At 39.1% G+C, this 13,468-nt stretch overlaps 1 protein-coding gene across 3 annotated transcripts in view; it reads left to right on the forward strand.

The window, feature by feature from the left end:
• Positions 1 to 13,468, forward strand: part of RABGAP1 (RAB GTPase activating protein 1) — a 170,058-nt gene that overhangs the window by 20,714 nt on the left and 135,876 nt on the right. For all 3 annotated transcript variants that reach the window (XM_010844019.1, XM_010844020.1, XM_010844021.1), the window contains one exon: positions 6,668 to 6,867. In XM_010844019.1, the coding sequence (XP_010842321.1) occupies positions 6,718 to 6,867 (150 nt within the window). In that variant the 5' untranslated portion in view covers positions 6,668 to 6,717. The remainder of the gene's footprint in view (positions 1 to 6,667; positions 6,868 to 13,468) is intronic.

Genomic DNA, 13,468 nt, shown 5'->3' on the forward strand with positions numbered 1-13,468 from the left:
CGTTTTCTGAATGTTGAGCTTTAAGCCAACTTTTTCACTCTCCACTTTCACTTTCATCAAGAGGCTTTTGAGTTCCTCTTCACTTTCTGCCATAAGGGTGGTGTCATCTGCATATCTGAGGTTATTGATATTTCTCCTGGCAATCTTGATTCCAGCTTGTGTTTCTTCCAGTCCAGCGTTTCTCATGATGTACTCTGCATAGAAGTTAAATAAGCAGGGTGACAATATACAGCCTTGACGAACTCGTTTTCCTATTTGGAACCTCTTACTATACCAAGCACTATATTGTAATTACTTGTTTGTTTGTCCATGTTCTCTACTATAAGCCTGTCAAGGGTAAAGAGTACCTTTCCTCACCATTACACTCTACCTAGTGCCTGGCACATAACAGATACTCAATACTGAATAGGTAAAAAAAAAAAAAAAACACAGAACAAAACACAAGCGCCCACATTAAATTAGGGAGAAAAACAGGGCTACAGTATCATCAGCATACAAAAAAGTTACAACACAGGAGGTACTGAGATAGCTAGGGGCAGATATGGAAGGAGGAGGAGGACAGATGAATTTACAGTGGGCAGGGATTTTCCTGGTGGTCCAGTGGTGAAGACTCCACACCCCCGATCAATGCAGGGGTAGTGGGTTTGATCCCTGGTCAGGGAACTAGATCTGTACAGCCAAATTTTTCTTTAAAAAAATAAGGAGTGGGCAGAGAAAAGGGAACTTGAAGGAAATGATAAAAGGTGCTAGAGGTAGAAAATGGAAGCAAAAAGAGTTTCACAATAAGGAAATGATAAGCATTTTCATTTATTTCAGCCAGTGGAAATAAGATGAGAACTGAAAAGAATTGTTTGAGTTTTTAAGTTTTGTATTGTTGATTTTTATTTGTTTATATATATGTATGTGTGTCTGTACACATACATACACACACACATACATGTATTTTTCCTTTTTGAATGGATGCTCAGAGTGTTAAAAACACCCAACGTCACATAGACAAGGTTTGAATTCAGTTTTTAAAAGAAGAGGTTTAGTAAGGGTTGGTGAGAGTTACAGTAGCCAGATTTTGAGAGGGACTGCTCGGTGAGACAGAGAAGGCAGTGGCACCTCACTCCAGTACTCTTGCCTGGAAAATCCCATGGATGGAGGAGCCTGGTGGGCTACAGTCCATGGGGTCGCCAAGAGTCAGATATGACTGAGCCACTTTCACTTTCACTTTTAACTTTCATGCATTGGAGAAGGAAATGGCAACCCACTCCAGTGTTCTTGCCTGGAGAATCCCAGGGACGGGGGAGCCTGGTGGGCTGCCATCTGTGGGGTTGCACAGAGTCGGACACGACTGAAGTGACTTAGCAGCAGCAGTTTGGTGTGAGTGGGGAGTCCTATTGAAGTGGCTGCTGCTGGTAAGTCACTTCAGTCATGTCCGACTCTGTGTGACCCCATAAACAGCAGGCCACCAGGCTCCCCCGTCCCTGGGATTCTCCAGGCAAGAACACTGGAGTGGGTTGCCATTTCCTTCTCCAATGCATGAAAATTTAAAGTGAAGTCGCTCAGTCGTGTCTGACTCTTAGCGACCCCATGGACTGCAGCCTACCAGGCTCCTCCATCCATGGGATTTTCCAGGCGAGAGTACTGGAGTGGGGTGGAGGAGGAGTTAATACTCCTTCAGGAAGAATGTCAGGAAAACCAAGGAAATAAAGATGAACTGGAGTGCTTGGACTAGTGCCAGAAACAAGCACCTTTTACTTGTCTCAAGTATGTCAAGTTCAATTACAAGTATCACTCATCTCTCTTATCAGGTTCGGTGGGTCACTTATTGGGAGGTGATTTTTGCTCTACTAATTGCACATTAGCAAATCCATACCACTGCAAGTTCACTGTTTATGTTACTGCTCTGAATAATGTTAGAAAAATACAAATATCTGATGATACTCTGTCCCAAAGTTCAAGTTTTTAAAAAGTAAGCACTGCTTTTGAAGAACTATCAAAAGAGCTCTTATCATGGCTAGTTCTTTACCTTTTCACTCTCCTTTAACAGGTTTATAGTTTTAAGAGGAGATTGAGAATGAAAATGAATCTTTGTTCATTCAACAAGATTGAGGCACATTTTATACTACAATCTTTGCAAAAGTGTGTGGTTGAGCGTAGAGTTGTCACTGTGGTACAGATGGGACTATAATATAACTGAGCCTTTGGTTTTGATGCATGAGGTTGCGTAATTAAAATTACTTATCATTTTAAGTTACTTGACTTATTAAAGGAGATAGGATGAAGCATCCCTGCACTAGTACTCACCAGCCTGGCCCTGTCGGTAACTGGACGTGTTGTAGGGGTCTAGGCTCATCACTTATATAAAGGGAGACAAACTGAGTGCCTCCCAGATACAGAGTTGTTAGGATGATAAAATGAGATGAAGGTGTACATTTTAGTAATCTGTAAACTTTCACTTTTCACTTTCATGCATTGGAGAAGGAAATGGCAACCCACTCCAGTGTTCTTGCCTGGAGAATCCCAGGGATGGGGGAGCCTGGTGGGCTGCCGTCTGTGGGGTCGCACAGAGTCAGACAAGACTGAAGCAACTTAGCAGCAGCAGCAAAGTGTTAACACAGAGATACAAAGTATTCTTTTATGTTTACTTAAGTATAAAAAAGTTAGATACTGACCTAGTGGCTAAGATGGTAAAGAATGTGCCTGCAATGCAGGAGAGCCGGTTCAATTTCTGGGTTGGGAAGATCCCTTGGAGAAGGGAATGGCAACCCACTCCAGTATTCTTGCCTCTTGGGCTACAAGAGTTGGACACTACTGAGCGACTAAACACTTTCACTTTCAAATAAGACTGGAACTAGAAGTGTTACATATATTTTGTGCTAATATTGTTTCCTAAATTACCAAAATCTGTTGATATTTGTTAAAATTGGGAGTTGGTTTCACTCTCCGGTTAATGAAAGAATGAAATGGAAAAGAACTGGCCATAATCAAGGCTCTTGACCATCCTTCAATAGCAGTTGGCTCTTGGATATACATATATCTATTTCTTAGTGTTTTTTAATTGGAAGATAATTGCTTTACAGTGTTGTCCTGGTTTCTGCTGTACAACATGAATCAGCTGGAAGTATGCATATATCCGCTCCTCCTTCAGCCTCTCTCCCACTCTGTCCCATCCCCTCATCCCAGCCCTTCTTGGTTGTCACAAAGCAGGAGTTGAGCTCCCTTGTTATACCAGCAGTTTCCCACTAGCTGCTTTACACATGGTAGAGTATATATGTCAGTGCTACAGAGAGTAATTTTTATAATGACTCTGTGAGGTAGGTAGTACACCATTTTCATTTACGGAATCTGAGGCTTGGTATGACCAAGCTTACACTATTATTCAGTGGTAGAACCAGCATACTAACTTGTATTTTTTCCTAACTCTTAACTGTTTGCTTTACCATCATAAATAATGACTTCTATTCTTCCTGTCAGTTATAAAAGCTGCTCTTGCCTTTTTCATTGGGTGACTCTTGTTACCTTACGTCTTTTATTTGCCATTTATCCTATTTCTTTAGTACACATTTGAGCACCTACTATGGCCAGTTATTCTTTCACTTGTTAGGGCTACCACAGCTCATGAAACAGGCAGAAATCCCTGCCCTTATGCTTACATGATATTTAAAAACAAATTATGATGACAAGGTAAATGTGTCAAACAGTGATAGGTGGTATGGAGAAAAATAGGAAGAGGGATGGTAGTGTAGGGTGTTTATGGGGAGGCAATTTGTACTTTAGTGTCCATGAGAATTAGAGTAGGGGCTTGTGGTAGCTGGTGTAAGAAGGGATGAAGAACAACAAAACTAGTTCTTATGGTCTCAAGACAGAGATTGTGAATACTCTAGAATTTTTCCAGGAGTATATGAAGTTCTGGGATACCTCTTTGTTGTGGAGACCAGGGGAGGGTGGGGTGATCTTATCTAGAATCCTTGGAGCTTGTGGACTGACTCTTCACTTCTGCCCATGGAGGCTGGAGAAGGGGAGCCTTATTACATAACTCCTCCTGTACTGCTTAGTGTTTTGATAAATCTCATTTCTACTGAGTGATTCAGTTACTTTCAGGGCCAAAACAAACAGTAAAGTATCTTATAAAGTGTACTTTCCTGTCACTTCCTCAAAGAAAATAGGTTGAACTTGGAGCCTGCCAAATCTCAGTTCCGTAGTGTAGATACCAAAGTATTATTTTTGAGTCTAGAATATTGTAGAAAGTTGTTAATGTCTCTGAGATTATCGTTTTAGAAAACTTTTCCAGGCCCTCTGCTATCTTCGGAGAAGGCAGCGGCACCCCACTCCAGTAGTCTTGCCTGGAAAATCCCATGGACAGAGGAGCCTGGTAGGCTGCAGTCCATGGGGTCGCTAAGAGTCAGACACGACTGAGTGACTTCACTTTCACTTCTCACTTTCATGCATTGGAGAAGGAAATGGCAACCCACTCCAGTGTTCTTGCCTGGAGAATCCCAGGGATGGGGGAACCTGGTGGGCTGCCATCTATGGGGTTGCACAAAGTCGGACTTGACTGAAGCGACTCAGCAGCAGCAGCAGCTGCTATCTTACTATTAGTAACATTTTTAAAAACATGGGAAAAAGACTAATTAAGCATGAAAACCTTACCTAAAGGACAAGTTCTAAAAAAGATGGAGATTCCTTTATCTGATGCTGAGTGTTGTGGAACAAGGCCCAGATGTGTCACATGGGAAAAGCATTGCCATCTAAATGAAAGCTTTTGACTTTGCTTCTAACCAGTTAAATTACAACCATTACCTTGAACAAATTATACCATCTCTCTAAGCCTCAGTTTCCTAATCTGTGAAACAGATATGTGAGTATTAAGTTTGATGTTGAGGGAACTCAACATCAGATTTTAACACAGTATAATAGGTACTGTTAAAATGTAAAACTGCTGTGGGAACAGAAATGAGGCGGGCAGTGCTTTTGACTCTGGGGAGAGACTGGGCAGGCTTCTTGGAAAAGGAGGGTTATTAGGTCACTAATGATTATTTGGAGTTGACTGAGTACTGAAGCAAGGGAAGCACTTTAGGAAGAAGATCCTATGAGGGCAGACACCTCAAGGGATTAAAATATATATCCTCATCCAAGACATATCCTCCTTGACCATATTTCTTAATTCTTCAACATGTTTCCATAGTTTTCTTTACCCTAAATCAGTACCTATTAACTTGTTCAATATCCCTCTGTTCTCTACCAAATTATAAATTGCTTTTGGGAAAGAATCTAATTTTTCTTGTTTAGCATATTTTGTTATTTAGAAACTAGAAACTTGGGAAATATTCATTGCATGAATGAAGCAGGACTGCATTTTTAAAAGTTTTCAGACGTACATTTGAAGCATCTCTATGCTACACTATGCATTTAGATAAGGTCCTATGAAATGTAGAGCCTTTAAACAAGCAAATCAGCTTAAATAGAGAGCAGCAAGGAGTCCAGGGTTTGAGCTTTAATTAAACCCGATTAAATGACCCTACAACTCTTGGGGTTGCTATTTCATTATCTGTTTAACAGTTTTGATAACTGCTAAGTTTTTTTCCAACTATAGTATTCAGAGATTGTGTAGTTTTTGCTGCCAGGTGCTTAGCCAGATGTTAGCTTTTGAGGGAAAAATAGTGCTTGGCATATGGTGTATTGCTCAATAAATATGTGTTCAGTTAAAAATCCAAAACATAGATCTGGACCTCTTCTTTAATAAACAAATTCTCAGAATTTTTACCTCTGAGGTATATAAGATGAGCATACTGTGAGAGCAACTTTTTTAAAGAGTGAGTTTTGTTTATTGGCTAAAGCTGAGTGTGCTGCTGCATAGTGTTATATTATTTGTTCTGTGGTGGTTTTGGCGACCAAATGGGAACATTCCCACAAAATATGCAGAACCAGATTTTTAAATGACAGATGAGTTTGAATTTTATTCCATGAGTCAATAATTGAATGGATTTTCGTAAATGACACATTTTTTTCTGCTCCTTGCTGGAAATTTTTGGCCTGAAACTTCTTTATTGATAATGTTCATTTTGAGTTGGGTTCTAAGAAACTGTGGGATGGGATTATTGAGTTTTTAATAGACCTCTGATTTCGTGCTACATACAGTATTTCCCTGCTCTAAAATTTATGCTTGCCCTGAATTTATTTCTCTTTGGGGTTAATATGAAATTTTGTTTCTTAAAACAGGTTGTTAGTACAAGTATCAGCAGTGTTAGGGAAAACCTTACTGTCCTGCATGCATGTTTAGTCCTAAGTGCTTTCAATTTCATTTGTTTGTGCAGCTTTACAAAGAAAAGGATAGACAGTAAGTTTAGTACTTTTTATGTTCTCTAAAAAGAATAGAGTTACCAGAATGCCGAAGAAATCAGTGTAGATAGCCAGAGTTATTCTCAAGGAAATGTTTTTATTTGTTTATTTTTTTGAAATGTGATCTACCTTGGCCCTTATATATGGAATAAATTCCCTTATATATGGAATAAAAAAGGCTAACCTGTAAGTAGTGAAAGTCTTTGGAAAATACTTTGAAAGTTTGTTTTGTTTGTTTTAATTTAAGTTTTTCCATATGTAATTTGTAAAACTTAGAACATAATTGAATATCTAGCAGACATTCTATATGAGTATCTTTATGGTTTTTGTTTTTCAGGCATTTTTAAAATATTTAATCATTCATGAGTTGAGCTTCATTCTTGAGTCATGGATGACAAGGCTTCTGTTGGAAAAATCAGTGTCTCCTCAGACTCTGTGTCTACTCTTAATAGTGAAGATTTTGTCTTGGTTTCCAGGCAAGGAGATGAGACACCATCTACAAATAATGGAAGTGATGATGAGAAAACAGGACTCAAGGTAATACTCCATAACCTAAGTTCCTTTTGCTTAGCCTTGCTAAGTCATTGCAAAACTTGGCCTTAATAGGAAGGTATATGGAGTGATAGTGAGAACATGGAAATAATATCTTTCTTTTAATGCTAAAGAGTTTTATTTACAAATATATCTGATTAGGGATTTTCAATTTGATTAGCTTCTAAATCTGTTATCTCTAACTGTGTGAAAACTACTGATCATAGTATAAGCATTTGTTATTTTAGTTTTGTTTTCGTGTTACCATTGAGTTAGAGGTGATTCTTTTGGGCCTTTTATATGTAGTGTAAAGGCAGTGGCAGGTCAGCACTGCTATTTATAAAAATAAGTTTTAGAATTACTAAAACAGGACTTAAAATTCCTGGCTTTTGGCCATTTCTGTTTGTTTTCTCAGCAAAATAGATCACTGTTACATCTTCTTCCATACTCTGTTACTGTTTCTGCTCTTTTTGGATATAAATAAAAACAGATTACCTGTTAATGTCATTTAAAATGTAAGTAGCTTTAAAAATACTTTGATTTCTGTTTGTTTTTTATACCACAAGTATTTATTGAGTATTGACTTTGTGCCAAGTACTGTTCTAAATACTAGACATACAGTAGCAAATAAGACAGGCAAGGTCCTCTGCTCTCCTAGAGCTTTTAATCAAATGTGGGAAACAGACCTTAAGCAAATAGGAAAGTGAATGTTAAGTAAATTTAGGTGGTTTGAAGAAAATCAAAGCAGAATACATTGGTAAAGCGTGAGTGGCAGGTATACTATTTTAGAGAATGTCTTGAAATGACATTTGAGCTGAGATCTGAATGAAATGAGAAAGAACTTGTTCATGGAGAAATGTGAAGAAAGAGTTTTCTACAGGGAACAGAAAATAAAAAAGATCCTAAGGAAGACCACCCTTTTTAGGACAGAGTGAGTAAAGTAAATAAAAGTGCTAAAGTGTGAGATACATGTGTGTAGGAACTGGATCCTGTAGAACTTTGTAGAGCTTAGGAATTTGGACTGAGAGAGATAGCATGGATGGCGTGAGCTCTGGGCCCATTCCCCAGCGAAATTGGTAACACTTTTTTTTTTTTTAATTAATGTCTGGAAATGTTCTAAAGGCCATGCAGCAATTAAACATTTATTCAAAGTGTTTTTACTAAACTTTGGGAAAGAATCTGTGGTATTTGAACCAAGACTTGTTTTTCCGTCTCCTCTCCTACCTGAGGGCTGCTCTGGTGGCTCAGATGGTAAAGAATCTGCCTGCAGTGCAGGAGACCCGAATTCAATTCCTGGGTCTGGAAGATCCTCTGGAGAAGGCATCGGCTATCCACTCTAATATTCTTGCCTGGATAATTCCACAGACAGAGAAGTCTGGTTGGCTACAGTCCATGGGCTTGCAAAGAGTCAGACAGGACTGAGCAACTAACACTTCTCCCAACTGAGCAAGATGGTAACTCCATTCTAGATTGGTACTATCAAGAAAATAGGGTTTCCTTTCCCCACAGTTCAAAGAGTCAGACACAACTGAGCGACTAACACTTCGCCCAACTGAGCAAGATGGTAACTCCATTCTAGATTGGTACTATCAAGAAAATAGGGTTTCCTTTCCCCACAGTTCCCCTGGAGTAGGGCTGTCTTCCAGGGAAGAGCAGTATGAGAGCATTCCTCATCCTGCCTCTATCTGCCTTTTGCTGGTCAAGTGTGGCTGAGTGGTAATGGCTGCCTTCTTTTGCCCACACCTTGCTTCTGGGATGAAAACTCTACTTAGGGCACAGTGCTGCTGAGAACACTGAGAGCCCAGTTGCCCTTAACCTGGCTCTGGCATGTAAGGTAGTGGTTCCATATAATGGAATAGTGGCAAGTTAAGAACACCAGAGACTACTGTACTACCTCCCACACCTACCAAATACTCATCCTTTGGAAATGGAGTGTTGCTCAGAAGTATGCCATTGTCCACACTCCCAAATTCATAGCTATAGCTCAGAGATTTTGCCTGCAATGAGGAATGGGCCACAACACAGCTCGTAATCTCTGCCCAAAGGAGCTGACTTTGTTTACAACAGAGTGTAGAGAAGTTCAAGCCTAAGGGTACTCAAAAACAGTGGAGGTGGTAGTGAAAAGTAATTGGGAGGAGATTGTTAGATTAATTGGACATACAGTTTTAACTACAGGCTTGCTGGGAGGAGACCACCTATGATAGGGAGGGCCAGATCTCAACCACTGACCTCTAGAACTCTCCCATCAAAGTAACCTAATTTCATTGGTTTATTCTGTGGAGCAGTTTATTGCCTGAGAGGATTGTTGAGAATTATAGAGCAAATCAGCCACAGTTAGTGGAGCTTAATGTCTACATGCAGTCATAGAGACAGAGCATCTTACCAGAGCTGCTACCCCAGGATGAATGAGGGCAAATCACCCCAGAGGAGCAGCATCAAAGGTTTAACACCGTGGGAATTAGGGGAATAAAATTTACTAAAATAAGTCAGCCAGTCACTAAATAAACAAGCATAAAAAAAATAACAAGTCTTAGAGCATGGAAACCAGTACCAAGAACTGGAACAACATATTTTCTAGAATAATCTAGTTTCCAACACAGAATTGTGAGACATGCAAAGAAAATATTACCCATACATCACTTTTAAAAGGCAGAGTGACATGTTGGATCTAATATGCAAACTCTGAAAGTAGCCATTATTAGAATGTTCGATGAACATCCTAAGGAAACCATGCTTAAAGAAATAAAGTATGATGGCAATGGCAAATCAAATAGAAAATATCATGAAGAAGATAATAAATTACAAATTGAAAAGAACCAAATGGAAATTCTGAAATGGAAGAAAACAATAAGTGAAATGAAGACGTCACTAGAGAAGCCCAACGATAAATTTAAAATGGCAAAAGGAAGACTTAATGGAGAGAAATGTTATCAAAATGGCAGTACAAGAGTTTCTACCATCCTGCCCTCGAAGAACACCAGTGTAGACACTAACGGATGCACGTGCCTTCATGGACATTCAGGAATCCAAGGGAGAAGTTCCCACACATTGTTGGGGCAAAAGCATCCAAGATTGGACCCCCTGAAGATGATGAACAGTTTGATTTTATGTGTCACTTCACCCCCACTTGGGTGGCACAGCTCAGTGCCAGCGGATAGTCAGCTCATGATTTCTTCCATGGGGGAAAGTGAGAGTGTGTGATGGAGCACCTGACTTCCCTGGCTTTGTGAGACACACCGAAAAGGCCCATTTCTTTCTCACATCATCCAAAATACTCAGTCATAAACTATACAACCTGGGAATCGACAGCTGTACTGGAAGAACAGCAGCCAGGGTTGGGAATGGAACATATCAAAGGGGCATGGATGCCACTAACTGCTTTGGGGACTCTATCAGGAGACCCACCCATGAGCCATGGGGGTTGACTCCTGTACAAGTTCTCCAACTGGCTCATGGGCACCGCTAAACTCCACACACCTCACTCAAACATGTCCTTACCCTGTGACTGCCTCCCTGAGCAGCCCTGAAGGCAAGAATGGTAAGTGTGAGTCTTTGCAAGTAGCTAGTGAGCACATGCCAAAAGTCAACCAGATTATGCAGGATTGGAAGAACCTACACACTGGAGCATTCATCATTTTAGGGAAAACAAATGCAGTAGAGAGCATCAACAGACGGATCACACAGAAGAAAATACTGTGTAGTACAAGACAGATTGCTTGAAACTATCTGTCTGAAAGCAGATAAAATGAAAACAGTGAGTGAAGAAAACCTGTGTGAAGTGTCGCATTATCACTAAAATCATCAACTTATGCATCACTGGAGTCTCAGAAGGACAAGAAAGGGAGAAATGTGCAGAAAGCTTCTTTAGAGACATAATGATTGAAAATTTCCAAAATTCGGGGAGAGGTTTGGATATCTGAATTCATGAAGTTTATAGGCTCCCCCCATATATCAACCCCGAGTGCCTCTCCAAGATACATTACAATAAGGCTTTAAAATTAAAGCCAGGGACTTCCTTGGTGGTCCAGCTGTTAGGATGCTGTTCTTCCAATGCAGGGGGCCTGGGTTCGATTCCTAGTCAGGGAACTAGACCTCACATGCTGCAACTAAAGATCCTTCATGCCACAACTAAGACCCCGTGTAACCAAATAAATATTTTTAAAAAGAAAAAAGTTTAAAGCAACTAGAAGAAAAAAAGCTTCTTGTATTATAAAGGAAATAGCCCAGCACCATCACCACCAATAAGGTTTTTAGCATATTTATCTGCAGAAACCTTGCAAGCTAGAAGAGAATGGGATGATACACTCAAGGAAATAAGCTGCCAACCAAGAATACTTTAGTTAACAAAACTGTCCTTCAGAAATAAAGGAAAGGTAATTCCCTAATGCTCTGGTGATTAGGATTTCATGCTTTCATTGTCCAGGGTGCAGATTCAGTCCCTAAGTTGGGGAGCTTCAATCGTGCAAGCCACATATCATGGCCAAAAAAAAAAAAAGAGGAGAAGGATGACAGGTTTCCCCCCTATCTGAAAGTAGGATGTTCCTATGAAACTTTGTAAGCTGAAATGGCATATAGAGAAGGCAATGGCACCCCACTCCAGTACTCTTGCCTGGAAAATCCCATGGACGGAGGAGCCTGGTATGCTGCAGTCCACGGGGTCGCTAAGAGTTGGACACAACTGAGCAACTTCACTTTCACTTTTCACGTTCATGCATTGGAGAAGGAAATGGCAACCCACTCCAGTGTTCCTGCCTGGAGAATCCCAGGGACGGGGGAGCCTGGTGGGCTGCCGTCTATGGGGTCACACAGAGTCGGACACGACTGAAGTTGACTTAGCATAGCATAGAGTATCCCCTGCTTTCTAAAAGTTTGTGTTTTACCACTTTTCTTATATAAAGGGTCTACACTAGTACAGTAGTTGCTTTTTTCATAAAAGCAAAAGTCATCTTCAGATTTCTTTCAGTTAGCAAAAACAGGTACTAATGTAGGCCTTCTAAGAAAGCAAAGTGGCATAATTCAAAGTTTTGGTAAGTAGGAGATACTTGTAATGGAGAGAGTTGATCATTATACCTTAATAAGGTGCGAAACGGAGTTCTTCAATCTGAAATGAAAGGACACTAGTTAGTAATATGAACATATAAAATACACTGGAAAAGGTAAGTATATGCTCAAAATCAGTATAGTCTTAATACTGTAATGTGGGGTGTTGATTAAGTAAATCTAGATTAAAAGTTAAAGGACAAAGGTATTAAAAATAGCTTAGCTACAATGAATACATAATGTAGAAATTTAAATTGTGCTATCAAAACCAATGTTTGGGGAAGTAAAAGGTAGAGCTTTGATTGGGATTGAAGTTAGGTTGTTGCCAATGTAAAATATAATTTTATATCCTGTAAAATGTTATATGTAAGTCTCATGGTAATTACAAATTAATAACCCACAATAAACACAAAAAAGATTAAAAGAAGGGATACCACTCTAGAAAGTATACCACTATAGAAAATCATGAATTCACAAGGGAAGATAACGAGAAGAAGAAAGGAATAAGGGACCTATAAAACAGCCAGAAAACAATAACATAATATTAGTAAGTTCTTATCTATCAGTAGTTATTTTAAATGCAAATGAATTAAATTCTCCAATCAAGTGACAATATCAGAATGTATTAAAAACAAGAAAAAGACCACACTGTATGCTACCTATAAGAGACTCATTTCAGCTTTAAGGACACACATAGACTTATCCATGTATCATGTAAAGAGATGAAAAGTTATTCCATGCAAATGGAAAGAAAAGCACCATTTCAAAACAAGTATATGTTAGGTCGCAAAACATACCTTAGCAAGATTAACAAGACTGAAATCATACCAGTTATCTTTTCTGACTACAGTGGTATACAATTAAAAATCAACAAAATGGGGAAAACTTGAAAATCTACAAATATGTGGAAATTAAACAACATACTTCTAACCAACCAGGGGTTGGTCAGAAAATACATGCAACCACTCAAAAAATAAAAGGGAAATCAGAAAACATCATGAAAGAAACAAATATGGAAACACAACATATTCCACATTCCATGACTTTTGTGTGGAATCTAAAAAAGCCAAACTGTAGAAACTGAGTAAAATGGCTTTGCCCAGAGGTGGGCATTGGTGATGGAAGAAAAGGAGAATTTGGTCAGAGATTACAGACATCCTCCCCTCCATAAATAGAAGCACGAACTATATACTTCATTTATATATAATTTTTAAAAATGCAAAGCTAATCTTCAAAATAAAAAGTGGGACAGTGATTGCCTGGGGGAGGGACAATGAGACGGGGAAGAAGAGTAAGAACCCAAAGGTGCACCGCTACAGTGGTGTGCGTGCATGTATGTGTATGTGTGTTTACACATACATATGCGTATATATATAATGTTAAAGGAGTGTCAGTGCTACATTAGGAAGTTATTGTCTAAATAAAACAGTAAAAGAATAAAGGAACAAAAAATATATGAGACAGATAAATAAAAAGTAAAGAAACACACCTAAATTGAACTCTTATTAGTTATATCAATAATAACATTAAATGTGAATGGATTAGCAATATGATCAAAAAGGAGGAA

The sequence above is a fragment of the Bison bison genome, unplaced genomic scaffold, assembly GCF_000754665.1.
Source record: "Bison bison bison isolate TAMUID 2011002044 unplaced genomic scaffold, Bison_UMD1.0 scf7180017864193, whole genome shotgun sequence".
Classification (NCBI taxonomy): domain Eukaryota; kingdom Metazoa; phylum Chordata; class Mammalia; order Artiodactyla; family Bovidae; genus Bison; species Bison bison.